Below are 18,642 nucleotides of genomic sequence, written 5' to 3'. Positions count from 1 at the left end.
GCTTTACGATTGTCAATTACAGACAGTGACAGTTGACTTTGACAGCAAACTACTAAGTTGCCAGAAATTAAACGGAAAAATACTAATGGACAACATTTCAAAAAACTAAAGCTGCTATAAATCGTAAACCATTTCGAGATTTAGCTCTAAAGGCCACAAAAAAAATGTTTTTGTATTTTTTGGATGTATCATTTTCGAGAAAATCATAAAATAGTAAAAAAGTGCTGATGACGTCATGCATCAGGTGCGATGCATTTTGATGATCAAAGCCTATAGATTTAAAAACAAAGTAACTGTCACTTTCATTTTTGATTGACGTTGACGTTTTATTGTGACGTTGTTGTTTATTTGGGTCATTTTCATAAATTCTGTTCTGACACTTTCTGACTATTTTTTTTATTTATCATATAAAATGGTTAGTACTTATTAAGAGATGACCTCTATATAATATGCCCCAGAGCATGCCACCGCCTACACAGCTGAAAAAATGCTTCTGAAAAACGCTTCTGCTTATTTTTTAACATGATAAGTACTTTGTATCATCGGAAATATCAATGTCATTTGAAAATGACCCATTTGTTGGTTGGCATGTAAACAAAGTTTAAATGTCACTTGTCAGTGTCATTTATGTTTCTTTTCGAAAGTAAGGCAATAGACAAAAATAAAAATTGAGCCTAATATGTGACGTCACTTCCGGTTTTAAAATAATTAACTTTAAAGTTAAAAATAACATGCAAAAATTCATGTATATACAAAATAAAAAAATACGGGTCCTCTAATTTTTTATAAACTTTCCGAATAGCTAATAAAAACCTAGGGTAAAGAAAATGAAATTAATTGTTAAAAAAATCAATTGCCCCTACAAAACGAGACTATCCTATGATTTCTATCTAGGTACAGTGCCACAAACTTATCTGTTCCGGTGACAGCTCACGTAAATGTGTAATATTTCTTAATTCTATAAGATTTTAAGTTTGCTAGTAGTGGTAATTCGCTCTTGTGGTTTCAATAAACCCATCTAATCTATATCAATATATTATTCATTAGTAAATAATAAGATATGGATCAATTTAGTTCGCTCTCACTGAAAGTGGCGCTTTTTAAAATTTTGCGCCCGGACCGGAGGAATGCCAAGGACCGATTGTAGTGGTTTCTCTTTCTCGTTGGGAGAGGCATAAAATAATAATAGGTATGTCCAGCAGTGGATGATTACTGTCTAATGATGATGAAGATGATTGATTTATTTGTAAAATCATTTTGTTTACAAACAAAATGATTTTACAAATAAATCAATAAATTTGGGGATATAACCTCAACCTTTTTCAAGGTGCAGTTATTCTGTCATTATAATATTTGAGTTATTTTGCTTTTGATAAGAATGAGCACCTTAAAAGACTCAATGTCATAAATTGCAAACATTGTAATGCCGCCAAATCAAAGAGGACACTAAATCAATGATAGTTATATTTGAAGTTCATCTTTTACATTTGTCAACACCTTCTTCTTCTATCGTGTGAATGCACTAAGCTAACCTCCTCCAGTGTGTTGCTACTCTTATTGCAAGATCATTGGCCTTCATCAGGTCTCCTTGACTGCATTTTGGGGATTTAGGACACTCTATAAGGTGTGACGTAGTCTGGAGGCTTCCGCAACAGACTAACTAACTGTCACTTTTATGTTTACAATCATTTAAATTTAAATGTATTTATACGATCACGGCTCGAGTATAGGACCTATATTATTTTATCTCGAAATATCAAGTTGTGAAATATTAATACAATTAGTAATAAGGTTCCAGATTTTATGCAACTTGAAATTTGCACGTGTGAATTTAGTATCCTTGATAAAATAATATAGGTACTTTAACCCTACCTAAATACGCATTACAGACAGATGCGGGAAGTAAGTAAAAAATTAAAACTCCCATAAATATACATTATTTTAATGCTTGCCACCCTGATACAAAATATTTATTAGAATATACTGCCATCTATACCAAATACTACTGTACTAATATAAATTATGTCTCGTTGCTTATCTACAACTTTTACAGATCACTTATATTAACCGCTAGATGGCGCTTGTTACAAGAATATAATTAATGAATCGTGCGACAAAGATGGACAGTGCTATCTAGTATAGGACTGAGCGAGAAAAGGCTACGAACCACTACATCCTCACGCGCACCATCACACCGACGCACTAAGTTGTACAGTCACGTAAACAAGAAAAGAGAAGTCGTAAAACAACTGTTCGCTGGTTTTCTATCAGATGTAAAATGGACGGGCGGCAGTGTTGTTGCGCGTTCGTTGCCGCGTGACGTTTATTCGTAAATCGATGTTTATTTTGCTGAAATCTGTTCGCGTAAACGATTTTCAAGTTAGTTTCGCCGACTGTTCCGGTGTCGGCGCGCTCCGTAGTGCTATTCAGTGCAAGTGTTACAGTTTGACGTTAGGCGCTCACTTGTGTGATTTCGTCTGATAGTTGATAGCTCACTCACCGGCTGGGTGCGCGTAAACTACCTTACATACGTGTTGGTTAAAAAAATCGAATGAAAGTGTGGGTGTTTTACAGTATCCCGAGTGAGCCATGCTGTGCATTGTGACTTAGTGGACCCTGACCGCCGGCACCATGTCTGGTCGCTCAGACTGCAGGAAGTTTGCGCCGAACATCTTCAACAAGAGCAAATGCACTAATTGCTTTCGGCAGAAGGAGGAGCACAGTGCGGAGGCATTGGAGTCTAATCGGGTAAGTACATCCAGCTATCCAATCAGAATAGTTTCCAAATTCGAAATTTTCAATTTTTTGTTTGTGATTGATTTGTCAGCATACCTACAACCTACCACTTTCTTTTTCGAGTGTTCACCTTCCTACCCACGTAGACACACTCGGCTAGAATACACAAGACCGTAGGCCGACTGACCAGTGGGCCTCCAATAGGTAGGTAGGTGTGTTTTGTACTCACGTGTAAATCTAACGGTGGTCTTTTGAGCCATTAAAATACGGCCTAATGAAATGAATATGAATAAGTAAACACAATTGATATATATTTATATAAACGTTATAAATAGAATCTAAAGCTATGATGATGTAGCTCGGGTAGCCCCGTAGTAACTTGAAAATAAGGAAAAACGTATTTTAAATATTGTTCAAAATTATTACAAAAAGCCGGTTAGGTATAATGCAGCAAACGAGATTTTTTATTAAAATTGTTTAAAAAAATATGTTTGAGCACGAAGCGCCAACTTATTGCGAAATTATAAAAACAAGTTCCGGTAACGCGTTGATGTCTTTTCTAAGGAATTTTTGACCTCAAAATTTTGACTTCTACTTAATAAACTTCCCTGTTGCTACGCTGCCGCTGCCGCTGTGTTATAAAACTTACAAACGCTTCCACAAGAATTAAGTATACTTAAACATTACAAAAGCTGGAAAAAAATATTTTTGCTACGACACGTCTTATTTCACAATAACTTGCTTTACTTCTAGGTAAACTTCGCAATGACTGTATAGCGCTTAATCTTAAATCTTAAAGGGCATTGCCTACCTGGATTAGCTTTATCATTCAAATTGATAACAGTAATAGATAGGAGCTATCTGTTTTATAAGTAGTAGTAGTAAAGGTTGGTAGGTTAGGTACCTACCTATAACATTTATTTTTATTTCTTAATCATGATTGATTAACCTATTTAAAGTGTTTTTTCGAAATCACGTTTTTTATTTACAATAGGTACGTACGACTAACACACTGAATTATGTTTATCATGACATTCTATTCTATTCTCTGTGTAAAAATTGAAAGTTGCTTTGGAGACCTCTATTCGTAATATGTCTTTGAGTTTCACATTATGATATTTGAAGATAGGACTGAAATTGTTAAGCTGTGAGCCACCATCTAAGCAGAGGCCATTACTCCTCACAAGGGCAGAAACGATTCTCTTGCCTACCCGATGCTAATGGTCGTCATTATAACATAGTCCTCTGCCTTCCTCACGCGGCCTCAATGGGTCCTCTAGTTAAATGAAATGGTTTTTCTTTATTTTTTCTTTCATTCGAGAACTCATCTACTCCACGACGATCGGTTTTTTGGCATTAGATATTTATACCTTTTCGAAAGTAAACTTTAATATTTTGATTTCGATATGAGACAATTAACCTGTTTTGTTTTTAATAACCGGTACAATGATCTATTGATATGGCTCTCAATCATAATACTATTGTCATTTTTGATGATGATGTGGTCATTATTGAATGACCAATCAATACTTAATGAGAATGAGACAGATAAACTAAATAATACCAAAATCAATCGGAAACACATGAGTGAAACTAAATTACAATTTCAATAGAGAAATAGCCCGATTTAAATTTACACAAGTTTATTCAAGAAAAATGGACCAGTGAACATACAGCAGGGGAAAAAAAGTTAGATATTCACGGTATTGTTAACACAATAGCACAGCAAAACCAATACTATCGATTGCACAGGAATACGCAAACATTTATTACATTTTTAATTAGATATCCCATGGTCGCCAGCCATCTTTGTAAATTCTTATATTTTTCCCATGGAATATTTAAGTAGCTAATGTGTTTTTAGTTTGAGAAATCGCTTACTACGAGACTTTTTGAAATTACTTGGTTTCTACTTGAAAAAATAAGTACTTACTTATAAATGTCTATTTTTATTTACTTTATTCTCGAAACTTGTATAACCAGTCTTATTGTAGATATTAGCCATTGATTAACTTAATTATACTTATTTATTGAGTGGTTCCTTGTACTCTATACCTAATTAGCAATATTGTGTAATTTGTATTTTGATCATTCATTCCACAACCGTACACAAATAAACATTCGTTTACTATTTTATTAATTAAGATAAAATCATGGTACTACGTGTTGTAAAGATGTCCTTTAATAAAATGTACTGATAATTAGCTTTAGGTAGAGGTAAAAAATAATTTATGAAAATCTGGATATTACCTAGTCAGTCAAGGTCAGCAAAAACAATATTGTGAAAAACATAGTGTAGTTAATTTATCAATAACCATCATTATCATCATTTCCTACGGGTTGGTTACGATTAGTATGAACGATAAAAACATGGAAAGTACCCAGCGTTTGTAATCTGATAATAAGCCATGGTCTGACTTACGGATAATTTAGGTCTAAATAAACAGAAACACAAGTTTATGAACACACGTTGCCACCTGTGGCAACATGTGACGTCAGAGCTGAGGCCCCGCGATTCTTACAGCCTGTAAGAATATGGCGTAGTCTTACTAGGTACCATTATATCTTAGCGAACCAATATGTCTTATTGTTTTGCCCCAGTTTTCGCTGCCCCGAATGATCTCATGCTAAGTCAATGACCGTCCGTTTAAAATGTTTTCAATGTCAAAGTTCCCGCCTTTTTTGGTGTTTACATTAGGTGTAATGACCCATTTTTAATTTTAAATCATTGGATATATTTTCCAACTGGTTCTCTTCTTTAATTCAGATAATCTAGAGAATCTGTATTCAGTTAACTTCATTTTAGCTATTGTGAACCACAGACGTAAAATGGACTTCTTGAAAGCGAAACGTAAAATAAAGTAAAGTTATTTAAGTAATGTGTTTAACTTATATGGTTTCGAAAACCATTTCATTCCCACCAAGGCATTTTACTATCACTTGTAGTTGTTGAGAACTTTCGATGCGCGTGAGCATCGGAAATGTGCACAAAGTGGAATTATCGTGTCAATCCGCGCACGCGCACGACACTGGTTGGTAAGGTAGACTAGGTAGGTATAGGTAGGAAGCTACAACTCCACAATAGCGCCTGACTAGATAGCGTTCTTGAATAAACACCACATTTTATTCATAGTTTTGGAGAATGTTGCCAAACATTTCTTACACTTATGGCGAATTGGAATGCCTATGCATTCGGTACGTTTGATACTAAATTTACCAGTATTTTAGATGTATCGAATAGATATTAATGTAATATACAATAAGTACAACATTTTGATGCTAAGATCTTGAAAAATTGCCGAAGATAAAATATTGTTTCTGAGCAGTATGCCCACAGAATGCCAAACTTACAAGACCCTTCCGTTTCGGTTGAAGGTAAAATAGCATAACCTAATAAGCTATTTTTAATTTCATTAAGCGCCGCCGTCCGGTCGCACGGTACCCGCTACTATTATTATTACTACACACATTCACGTAACAATAATTTCACACACAGGATGAGTAATAAATGAAATAAAACTTTGGAAACAATGCTGTTTGTTTATAAACTTAACGCGGACCTGTCGTATACACCTGCCAGTTACACAATCAACGGAACTGTAGTATATATAAATAACGTGAAAAAAAAACCTGCGTCGAATAACATACACCACTAATCTCATTTCTATACTCTGTGCGGTGTTAGTACCTGAACCTGGCTCTCTCGAGTCGAACCTTTGTGCATAATAATATTATCTACCCTTAGTGTCGCAACTACATTCCTAATATTCGACCAACTTCCACTACGCTGGTCCACTGCGACTTGGTGGGTTGACACGTCTAGATGTGTTGAATCTACACGGATGTGCACTGTGCAGGTTTGATGAATATAATACACGTCACAACTTTTCTATCAATGACACTATCGTACAGTGTAATATCGATATTATGTATGTATGTATGTATGTATACATGTATGAATAACTTATCCGGCATGCATGGCCCACGCGACGTGAAAATATCTTATTTAGGTAGAAAACAATTTCTTATTTTGTTCTTTACAAAACAGTCACAGGTTTACGACCACAACACCTGTTATCTGGCCATTTTTATTTGTTTCATGTCTTTAAGCACACAACATAATTGTTTATTATTATTTTGTATGTCAGTGTGTCGATTCGAGTCATACAAAGTGTCGCGTGTGTAATAAAGATTTTACTAAATGTTTTTAGTCACGGTTTCTGCAGTTCAGATCTACATAAATATAATAATATACTGACCTGGAATATATTGTATAATTGTTGTATCAAAATGAGAGTATTCTCACAGCTCAATTTGATTAGCAATTATAGAATTCTGAAGTTCAGACTACCTCCAGATAATAAATATAAAAATCATAGATACTTGAATAATGAATACTAACTTCAAGTTATTTAATTATTACCAATTGGTGTTCAAAGGACTGATTCAAAGTTCCAAGATGACCAAATTTTGCATCAAGAGCAAGCGGCGGCGGTGGCGACAATAATGTCGTATTTAGCACTTTGACACACTTTTCACACGACTTGGGCGCCGTCACACGTCTTTAAACACACTTTTAACTGCTTATTAACTTTCATGGTAGCTTGACACGCTTAACCTTTCGAGTGGTTAACTTAAAATGCCTGCTTTATCATTATTGGTGTTCCACTTTTTAGGAGTCAAGGTCCAGAAAGATACCTGGGTGCACTAATTTCGCTTTATAAAAGTCTTAATAATTCTTTTTATTCGTATTTCCTTCTTAGGAAATTCGAAGCTGCTGAATTGTATTATAATCAAGCTAGCTTAATTTATTACGAAAGCGCTTTAACAGTTTAAATGTAAAAAAGTTTCTTTTCATCAATTGATACAACTCATTATAATAGTTTCTGAACGCATCCCTGATGCAAGAGGAGTAAAGTTTGTAAAAAAGTGTGCGTAAGGAATGTGCCTTAGCCAGCCAGGTGCAACGGCCGCCACGCCCCCGGCCCATGCCGGCGCACCCGACCCGAAATCCAAGCCAGAGCATTTTACCCTGCCCGATCATTGGGCTGATAGCCCGAAAACCATGCATTCGAATTTTGAATAGCCTGCCGTTTGGTTTAAGAAAGGTGAATTTTAATTTTCGAGTACTTCCAATTCGCTTGTTTATGTTTTGTTTTTAACCCCCGACGGCTTTTCCCGTGGGGTGTTATGTCACCAACCCGCAGTAGGCCCGCGTGATGAACTAAGGCCAAAAAACCCTTCCCTCATTGGAAGAAGACCCGTGCCCCAGCAGTATATCTAAATTAGGCTTTCATGAATGACCGCCGACAAAAGCACTTCATCAAATAACAATACCTTAACTTCACTTAAAATGAAACCTACTTATATCTTCAGCACTATCATTAAAGTAGGACTCTATTCCTTTAAAGGGCAGGAGCTATTTTTGATTGCGGCTGCCTATTTTATACGGCTTATGTGACACAGGGTCCGTTCGTTGAGGCATTATTTACGTTTATCACTTTTAGTCCCGTTATCAAAACAATGGTCGTTCTGCGACGGATGTTATAATTAATAATATGTGTGTCGGCTAACTTGAAGAAGCCGTATCCTGTTCAACAAGATATGTGTTAACAGGTACTTTGTATCCACTTTGCAACATTGTTAATATCTGAATTGTATCAATTTAAGATTAAACGTGCTTTGTATGTGTTACGATACGATCATTTCGGTTTTACTATACATAAGTACCTACGTATGCAAACATAAAAATATACACTACCTACTGTAAATTGCATAGTAAGGGAAACAAATGTAGCCTAGTTAATAGGGTCTTTTTTCTGCTAAAGCCGAATAAGTTCACCTGTATTACATTACATGACAGTTTATTACATACGTTACTTGACATATATCTCTAGTAAGAAAGTAGTTAAAAAAAAACAATCCTTAGCAATTCTCGGTACAATAGCGTTAATAACTAAGAGACGACCCTCACAGGTCCCAGAACATTGAATGCAGTTGCAAGAAATTAACCTAATGACCATTAATTCACATTAATCTAATTCCCTGAACAACCACTTCTCTTAACCTATCGTGTGTCCACGAGAAACACAATACAAGACAATGCACTCGGCAACCCGATAACACCTTACATCTTTATTACAATGCGACACAATTAAAAATTCACACCGGCCATTCCGCAGTGGGAACCACTACCGCTTCGTAATTTGATAGTGTTGGAATGCTGCTTGATACGATAAGAGGAGCGGATGCGACAGCAAGAATTGTTCCTTAATCTCTGAATGTTAAGAGTGTAATCGGAGGTTTGCGGTCAAACAATTAGGCGCTTTGACTAAGTTCGTTCTGAGAGGACGCTGTTATACAACACTCGTGTGGATTTATTTCGTTGACTGATCTCGCCTTATAATATAATATGTGGGGACATCTCACACACGGCCATCCGACCCCAAGCTAGGTAGAACCTGTGTTATGGGTGTCGGACAGCTGATATATCTACACAAATACATATATAGATAGATACTAAATATAAATATCAACACCCAAGACCCGAGAACAAATATCTGTGTTTAAACAAATATCTGCCCCAGCCGGGAATCGAACCCGGGACCTTCGGCTCAGTAGTCAGGTCACTAACCACTACGCCATTCGGTCGTCGCCTCCTTGGTGCTCGCTCGCCTTGGGTGTTTATTCAGATGATGACACGAAAATGCCATCAGTGAGCCTAAATAAATAATGGTTTGGCCCCACCGTACCTACATTATAAAGAAAGAAAGATTTAAACCAGCGAACCTATAATAAGAGTATGTATATAAATGTAAGTACATAATGTAATTATGATGGTAATATAATATTAAACGAAACCCCATTTGAGTTTCAGAAGTCAGATTTATTATTTAAAACCATAAATTATAATCTATACTGTAGGTACCGTATGTATATTTATAAGTAATTTAAGTATTTTTTTATAAATAAATCTTAATAAGTTTATTAACGCACCTCAAAGATGTTTTTACGATAGAATATTACAGAGACATCAAACTTTATTATTTCATTGTATGAATAGGACGTTGGAAAAGAACATTTTCATTAGGGTTCATAAGTTTGTTTGTTTTTAACTATCATCTTCATTACGTTTGTTTGCCCCTAAATTACCACGGGGCCAAAAACTGTGTGTGCCGACTCGTTATCACATCGTATAAAAGGATCAATATTTGTGTAGTTAATCCACTTAGGACTGAGTCTTGGGCGTAAATAACGTTTTTTTTTATTTTTCTTCCTTCTCTCTTCTTGGATGAAGACGAAGATGAAGTATGTATGTAATGCAATAGAATTGTATCAATACATGCATGGATCGAAACACATTTGAAATCCAATAAATTAAATAAAAAACCCAATGTAAATGTAAGTATTTAATAAACAGATTTCATTTCAGCATGTTTTTGTATTGTACATATTTGGTTTGTGTCAGGTTGCCCATCCTTAAAAGTTTACGACAAAAACCTGTTCGGCGCTTAAATTGTTTGAAAAAGGAATGTTTCACTGTGGCCTGGGTATCAACTGTATACAAACTGTAAAAAAAGTTTATACACTAATGAAAATGTTTTTTTCATTATTGTTTTAAACTTCAATAGCGTGATGTTAAGTGCTTGATCTACTTTTTAATAAAATAAAGAAAGTAATTACGGCCCTTTATCAAGAGACAGTTTAACTCAACGAACGAGCTTTTATTTTATAGTCATTGCAATTTGACCTTTATTTATAGAGCCCTAACATACATTTGAATGTAAATGATTATAATAATGGTTGTTCTTATTCACCTTTATTATTCCACCATTGCATCATATGGAGTGCATGTGTATGGCTTTAGCTGTATAATTTATTCCATGAATTAAGTTTATACGATCACGCTGTCTGCCATCATTGTGTCTCGTTTGTGACACTCATTCATAGTGTCACATGGAGCGTCATATTGTCACATAATATTATAGCATCGTATTTCATGTTCATTTTTAAAGAAGATACTATACATTTAAAGAAGATAGCTCAAGCAAAAGTAATTAGTTAACTCGCTTGGTCCAAATATATTACAACAATTTTTTATATGTTGGATCTTTTTATGTGTGTAGAAAAAATGATCAAAGTTCGACTGACCCATTATTTACTGTATTTTTTAAATTCGTTTACCTAATAGATTGTAAAATTATAATTATTCTATTATTATGAACATAACGAAAAGCTTAAGCTTAGCCCCCTAATTCTGAAGCTCTGCCAATAAAATAATATTTGGTAAAAATGTAGGTACTCTTATACCAACATCAATACAATTAAGTATTTGACGGATGTGTGGAGGAACGGAACGTAAGAATTTGAATGATAACACCATGGAATTAATACGTACTTAAACTTATTACTTCCATGGATAACACTGACGTGAGAACGTACCTGATGGCGTAATGAATGACTATAGTTTTTGATCAGATAGACCATGACATTAAATAATTCTAATCGCTATATTATTTGTTTAGTCAGCAACATGTTCAGGTGTTACAAGCAGCAAGGCAATGGCCGGCATGAATCTGATGAATCTGCAATCGTGTCACTGAGGCGTCTGTAGACAAAACAAACCTTTTAATTATACTATCAGCAGTTATACATTTGCAAAATAGCTATGTTGTACAAACAATATAGTAAGTTATACAATAGCGAACGATAAAAATGTTCCAGTGACATAGTACCACATTACTCCTAATCGGATGCAATATTGAGGTACTTACATTTAACAGCGCATCATTATATCACCAATTAAAAAAATAAAAAAAATTTGATCAAATTCCAAAGTAAATGTTAAAAACATTGGGGCCATTTGCTTACGGCATATTGTAAGAAGATGAGATTTTTCATTGCTCGTGAGTGTTTGCCTTAACAAATCTTGTACACATACTACTACTTATCTTTAACACACCGCTACACCCTTTTCGACTTGGTTAAATAGAGTAAAAAAACTATCACAAACAGGCCAGAACAATAATACCACAGATTAAATAAGTACCTTCAAGGGGAATATAATACATTGTATGCTATCCAGTGCACAAGTGTACTTGCTGTATATGAAACGTATGCAGTCTATAGTAGAAACGACGGGCCGAGATAACTGGTGGCTAAGTGCTTAGGTAATTAAAACATTAAAAAGACAATTTAGTAGCAGCTGACCGTTTGTCAGAGGTTAATAAAGGACTAATAGTGTGTAATATTGTGTATAGTTAATATTATAGATAATATTATAGATTAGCTTATAATCGTTTTTCCATCTCTGTATTGAAGGAAAGCAACATTAGTGTATTTATTATATGTTTTAACTTCGTATTTTCTCTACAATCGTAAAATAGTCGTACCTACATATTTTATAACGATTGAGATTATTAAAATGTCAAGTTTCTTTATAATTATTTATGAGATGGAAACGATAGCTTTGATCCTAGAAAAGTCTAGACTAATAATTTGAATCTAAGAATGGGCGATTCACCTTTCTCTACACGTATGCTAATAACTGATACCTACCTAATAATTTATGCTGAAACCAGTCAGTATGAATCTGTGTTTCAATAAACGTATACTTAAAAGCCATTTTATATCTTAAAATATACATACTGCGCTTGGATTTCGTCTCACTGTTAAAATAACAAACCCTTTAACATAAAGGTCGTGATCATCATGATAAGTGCTTAGTTCTCTTATTGAAATACACACCGGCATTTACAGATCCACCTATTTAAAAAAACCTCGAAGAGATGGGCCAAGTGTGAAACACTGCGTGTTAGTGGGGTTCTTTCACTCCAATAATCTTTTTACTGTTTATTTAAGATACATGCCTAACTTAACTTTTACTTACTAAAGTAGAGCTAAATGAGTTAATGAGGGTGTCAGCTTCTTATGCATACTTACCAAATATCATCAAAAAAGATTCAGTCTTTTTCTCCTGAAAAAGTAAAAAACATCCATACTTTCTGGGACAGAATGTTGTGCCTGTTTTATTGTTGTTGGATTGGAAAAAGTTATGGAGGATTCTTGACTTGACTTATGTTACAATGAATACATTAATGACTTTAAAATTATATTAAAAAAAATGTAGCATTTGCTTAACATTCAGGGGTCGTTAATGAGCACATAATAGTCTAACTTAATCTCTGTAGTCTAATCAACGTAGTCCGATCCAGACGAAGACAGACTTTCTACAAAGTGTTCGCACCACCATTCACCGCAGTACCCTAATCAAGTGGTAGGTACCTCCAATGCAAAAAGAAACACGAGTTACCCGATAATCGAGTCCATGGCTCGTCTTCGAACCTGCACACTCATTTCAAAATTGAATTAACTCAGCGTAAAGCGTGGTTTGCAATAAAATTGATGAAAATTACATACAATTAAGACCTTACGACGGGGCACGACGGCGCCGCAGCGGCTTAAAAACCGCCCTAGCTGAGAAACGCTGACTATGAGAATGTTTAATTAAGTAGTAATTTACTGCTTACTGCATTATTGAATGGTCGCTTTATAGCTGCTATATAGCTGCTAGCGCCCGCGGCCCCAAGCGCGCGACTCCGGGCCTATCTCTGCTCTTGCTTGTCTATGATTAATGTTTGCATCTATTACTGGCCACTAATACTAGACGGAAGTTCATTAGGTGGAATGACTAAATTATGAAACAAAAGCATTTGGAAATTTAAAACATTGCAGTACCTAGACCGTAGATTTTTCTTTTGTTGTACACTGTAATTAGTAATCTTACGGAATTCTGACAGTTATCAATTTTAGACAAATCAGAGATCACAAACCTTTTTGGGCTGGGCACTTTTTCAATACGAGTCTGGACATCTGAGACTATAATATATTTTTTTTAGTCCCTGTATCCATTTTATTAAGTGCGGCGCTCCAAATTAAAAGGGGATTTACCTACGGTGAGAAATAATTACCGTACCTAAATATATCACAAACAGTGAAAAATACAATTAAAGATAATCTCAATTATCTTATATAATTATCGCTGTCGTAGAAAATATATCTAAAAACAACTAGTAATTCTTTTTGAAACGGTAGCCGTAGTACGTAGCCTAATGAAAATCAGTCAATGTGACAGATGCATCGTGACAGTCATTGACCTCAGAAAAAATATATCTCATAAACCTCTTTGGTGATAGCTATCACCATAAAGTATCACATCATAGCACTTCCACGTCCATATCTTGAAAACTCACTAACCGATTTTGATGAAACCTACACTTGGTTCCTACGGTCTGAGGATCCTCCCTTTGCCATGGGGAAGCGCCTCCAGCATCTCCATACTGCCTTCCTAAGCTTGGACCATTTCCCACCACGCTGGTCCACTGCGGTGTTGGTGGGTTCACATATCTAGATGTTTTCCTTCTCCGTAAGTGCGATGGTATACATTGGTCTTAAATTCAAAGAACTCATTGTTACCTACATGTCAGCGCCGAGATTCGAACCCGCATCTCTTGCTTGAGAAGCGGGCGCTTACCCGACTGAGCCAGTTGGACTCGCGCACTAAGTGTTCCGTACAAGTCTACTTAATTACTTGAGGTAGTTTTCCTTTTAATTTCATCATAATTATGTACAAATATACGAAATAACAGCTTGATATATTTACCCATTTCCGAGAAAAAGGGTGGTGACAACAAAGTGTGATCATATAAGGATTCCTTTTTTTCCTTTTGAGGTACGGAACCCTCAAAAAGAATAGTGACAATCGGATCAATCGTTTCAGAGATATGCGTGGAAAAACATACATACCAACAAGCATATAAATAAACATACATAGGTACATAAACATTTATAAAATTTTGAATATTTGTTTATTAGCCTTAGCCCTAATATATTGTCATATGTCAATATGGTGCAGTTCCAATAATCTTACATACCTACCGAACATATATGTATTATGTACTTACCGAATAGACAATCTTTTTTTGAAATTGATTAAAAAGGTTTATTATCCCTGAATTTAGTAGGAAGTGATGCCATGCTAAAGAATAAAATAAAGCAATTAAAATTAATTCGATACATTGGTCGTGAGTCGTGATCCTACTTCATATTATAAATGCGAAAGTTTGTAAGTGTATGTGTGTGTGTATGTATGTATGTATGTATGTATGTATGTTTGTTACTTCTTCACGTCAAAACGGCTGAACCGATTTTAATGAAATTTGGAATGGAGTTAGCAGACACCCTGGATTAACACATATGTTACTTTTTATCGCGGAATTCCCACGGGAAAACTTATTAAGGCGAAGCGAAGCTCGCGGGAACAGCTATTATATTGAAATATTTGTTATTTTTGTATTAGTTTACTTGAGCAAGTAAATATTTAGATTTATCTTTTTGTATAAAAATATTAAGAAAAAAATATTGCCCAGAAATGGATCGCAATTTTTCCTTTTTTCGGTAAAGAACTTTTTTAGTAGCATCACTTATAAAATGTCAGAATTCTTTCCAATAAAAAATTAGAGATTAGGTAATTTAGAATAATTCTAGTTAATGCACAATGCAGTGGTTTTCATAAACTCATTGTTATTAAACTCTGGAAATGGTAAAACATATTATGACTACGAACATAACTAGTATTATTTAAACAAGTTTCTCATTTATTTCCATTATCATCTAAGCAATACATTATTAAAACATGAAAATATTCTACAATCGATAATATGTACCTAAAGGCGCAATAACACTGTAAAAGTTACTGTGTCCGATAATATCCACCATTTGCATAAGTCGTTAACTTTTCGTTTATCCGCAAGAAAACGATTAGTTGCTGGCTTCTTAATGACGACTGTTGCACGTCCACCATCTTGGAATTATTCCTACTACAGTCGTCGAAATATACCTAATAGGCCCGTTTGGACAGCTACACAAATTTGCTATTTACTCTTTACTTGATGAAATACATAAAAAGACACAGATTATTAATCTGGCTTATTATGTAACGGCCGAAAGAAAAAATAACTTTTAAAGCAGCAAAAGTTACTTATTGTTTAGATTTTTTATGATTTAGGTTTGACAGCTGTCATCCCATACATTTAGAGCTGTCCAAACGGGCCTCTTATATTTCGAAGACTGTACTTACTTTGTACTAAGAAAGTAGGTTTAAAGGAATTTTATTAGCTTCTTTGCTCTTCCAAGATTTTGATCAGAACTGGATCGCTGGGTTTATAGTTATTTGGTTATGTGCTTTTAAAAGTATCTTTGAAACAGCGGTATTTTTTTGCCAAAAGTCCTTAACATTAACGCGATTTAAGAGTTACTTACCGTCGTACTCGCATAATTACAGATAAAAATGGGTCTGCATGGACTTTATGAGCTTCAGGATTTCAGCCTGAATATTTTTCCGAATAATTGTTGCGATTTCCGTGATCGTTCGCCAAAAGCATAAAATAAAACAAAAGTCAAAATAAACAATCTGGGCCACAAACAGCTTTGTATAGGTATACAAGCTTAACCATCATTGTCTTTATAACTAAGTACCTAGGTACCTATATAAATGTACCGTAAATATGGTTTATTGGTATGGTTACACATGTACCTACTCTTAATTCCTGGGCCAATAAGTATTCTGAACTGAAACAGAGGTGTACGTATGTACGCATTATACGGCTCTACAAATATTAAATTACCGATTAGAGGCGCTAGTCGGTAGCTGGGGGTTCACTCAAGCTTACTGGAAACGAAGTTTCGGGGCGCTGCTGTGGTAACCACGTCGCTATTTCGTGTAACTAAACATACCTATGGCATAACGGCTCTCATTGGCTAGGTAGAGTAACCCTCGGTGCTATAATATTAGTTTAGTGATGAAGGCGGCAGATTTGGCGGGAAACGGCAGCATTGTTCGCGTCGCCGCTTGTCGTAATGGCCGGATCGTGTTGTGGATGCATCGGGATCGCATTTCGACACTTCGCCTGTCGCCGCCATTGTTTTTTGCGATTCGCCGTTTTCTCGTGACTGTAATGTTTGTTTTCATTGTTCTGCGTTGATGAAATTGTGGCGACAGAACCGGGTGTCATGTTTTTTCTGTTATTGTAAAGTTCCAAGAAAAATTGTGTTTTGAAATGGCACCACCACAGTACAAACTTTGGCCTGCAGAACCTTCTAATTGTATTATAGGATTGGTTAGCTTCATCAGTTGCCGTCGAAAAGTCATAACGCCCATGGATAACTCAAGTGAAATCCTTCGATATGGTGCAACCGAGCCCGCGAATACCCGTGTAGTTATTTCAACAATTGAATGTAACACTGGTCCCAGTACCAATGTACTTGGGAATTTGCATACTGGCTAGACGCGGCCGGCCTACGCCTCGGTGGTTAGGCAATCCGTCATATTTGCTCTTGTGTGCGTAAACTGAGCCGTTTCACAGATCGTACACTCCGCGCGAAGGTTAAATCCACCCATGCACGCTATGCATTAGCCTAGCCGCTAAAACATTTTGAAATAAGTATTTCGACAGTTTATAAATTAATTTTCACATATTGGCGGATGTAGGTAATGTCTTACATTCTTTAAAATTGTTTAGATACTAGATAGTTCGATGAAATACTAGTTATTGCATCCGTATTTACTATTATGTCCACTACTATTCGTTATGTCCACAAGAACAAGTGTGGTCTTAAATGTGGGTGTTTATAAATTTGAATGTTAAAGTGCGGGGGCGTTACTATTTGTCAACTTACATAATAATCAGACATGTGAAATATGATTTCGAAAATACTTAACAAATGTTTAGAAAGACACACTCTCTTTATTGGTTATTTTTGTGATATTTTTAGGGTTCCGTAGCCAAAATGGCAAAAACGGAACCCTTATAGTTTCGTCATGTCCGTCTGTCCGTCTGTCCGTCTGTCCGTCTGTCACAGCCGATTTACTCGGAAACTATAAGTACTACAGTGATGAAATTTGATGGGAATATGTGTTGTATGAACCGCTACAAAAATATGACACTAAATAGTAAAAAAAAGAATTGGGGGTGGGGCCCCCCATACATGTAACTGAGGGATGAAATTTTTTTTTTCGATGTACATACCCGTGTGGGGTATCAATGGAAAGGTCTTTTAAAATGATATAAAGTTTTCTAAAAAACATTTTTCTTAAAGTGAACGGTTTTTGAGATATCAGCTCTCAAAGTCGTAAAAAGTATGTCCCCCCCCCTCTATTTTTATAACTACGGGGTATAAAATTCTAAAAAAAATAGAGGTGATGCATGCTAATTAACTCTTTCAACGATTTTTGGTTTGATCAAAGTATCTCTTATAGTTTTTGAGATAGGTTGATTTAACTGTAATTTTGGTTAAGTTATTGTTATATTTGCTGCTACGGAACCCTTTGTGCGCGAGCCCGACTCGCACTTGGCCGGTTTTTTCACATAAACGTTTGCGCTGTTGTACCAGGAGAACAGGTCTCGGCAGAACTAGAAGTGAAGCAGATGATGCATGTATCACGGATCATCGCTCGTGCATGCCGATTGGTATACAAACTGTTGATGATAGATATGATGGTGCTGGCGTTTGTGGCTCAGTTACTTATTTGTAGCACCGCTGTAGTTTTCTTAACTTAAAAAGGCACTGTAAAGAAGAGATCAAAATTGTAGTCGACCACCACCGGCCGTCCATACTCACGACCTTAGAGCTATATATAATTATGCTTAAGTAAGAAATATATGATTGGATTTAGTTACATGGAGGTCACTTTAAGATGAAGTTATGCGCTAATAACATACTATTATTTGGATAAAACAACGCCATAAGCGTGATAAAGGTAATTGTAGTCGAGGCTGATGTTACAAAGTTCAAGGTCGATATTACAGATCAAATAAGCATTATTACCAGAATTTTACATGAATATAG

The 18,642-nt window shown here is 35.5% G+C and overlaps 1 protein-coding gene across 3 annotated transcripts in view; it reads left to right on the top strand.

The window, feature by feature from the left end:
* The first annotated feature begins 2,199 nt into the window (after window positions 1-2,199).
* Window positions 2,200-18,642, top strand: part of LOC105380882 (protein outspread) — a 209,568-nt gene continuing 193,125 nt past the window's right edge. For 2 of the 3 annotated variants that reach the window (XM_048623445.1, XM_048623446.1), the window contains exon 1: window positions 2,200-2,748. In XM_048623445.1, the coding sequence (XP_048479402.1) occupies window positions 2,632-2,748 (117 nt within the window). In that variant the 5' untranslated portion in view covers window positions 2,200-2,631. The remainder of the gene's footprint in view (window positions 2,749-18,642) is intronic. The other variant, XM_048623444.1, reaches the window with a different exon arrangement.

Source organism: Plutella xylostella, chromosome 10 (genome assembly GCF_932276165.1).
Source record: "Plutella xylostella chromosome 10, ilPluXylo3.1, whole genome shotgun sequence".
Lineage (NCBI taxonomy): Eukaryota > Metazoa > Arthropoda > Insecta > Lepidoptera > Plutellidae > Plutella > Plutella xylostella.
This window is presented reverse-complemented; position numbering and strand designations above follow the sequence as displayed.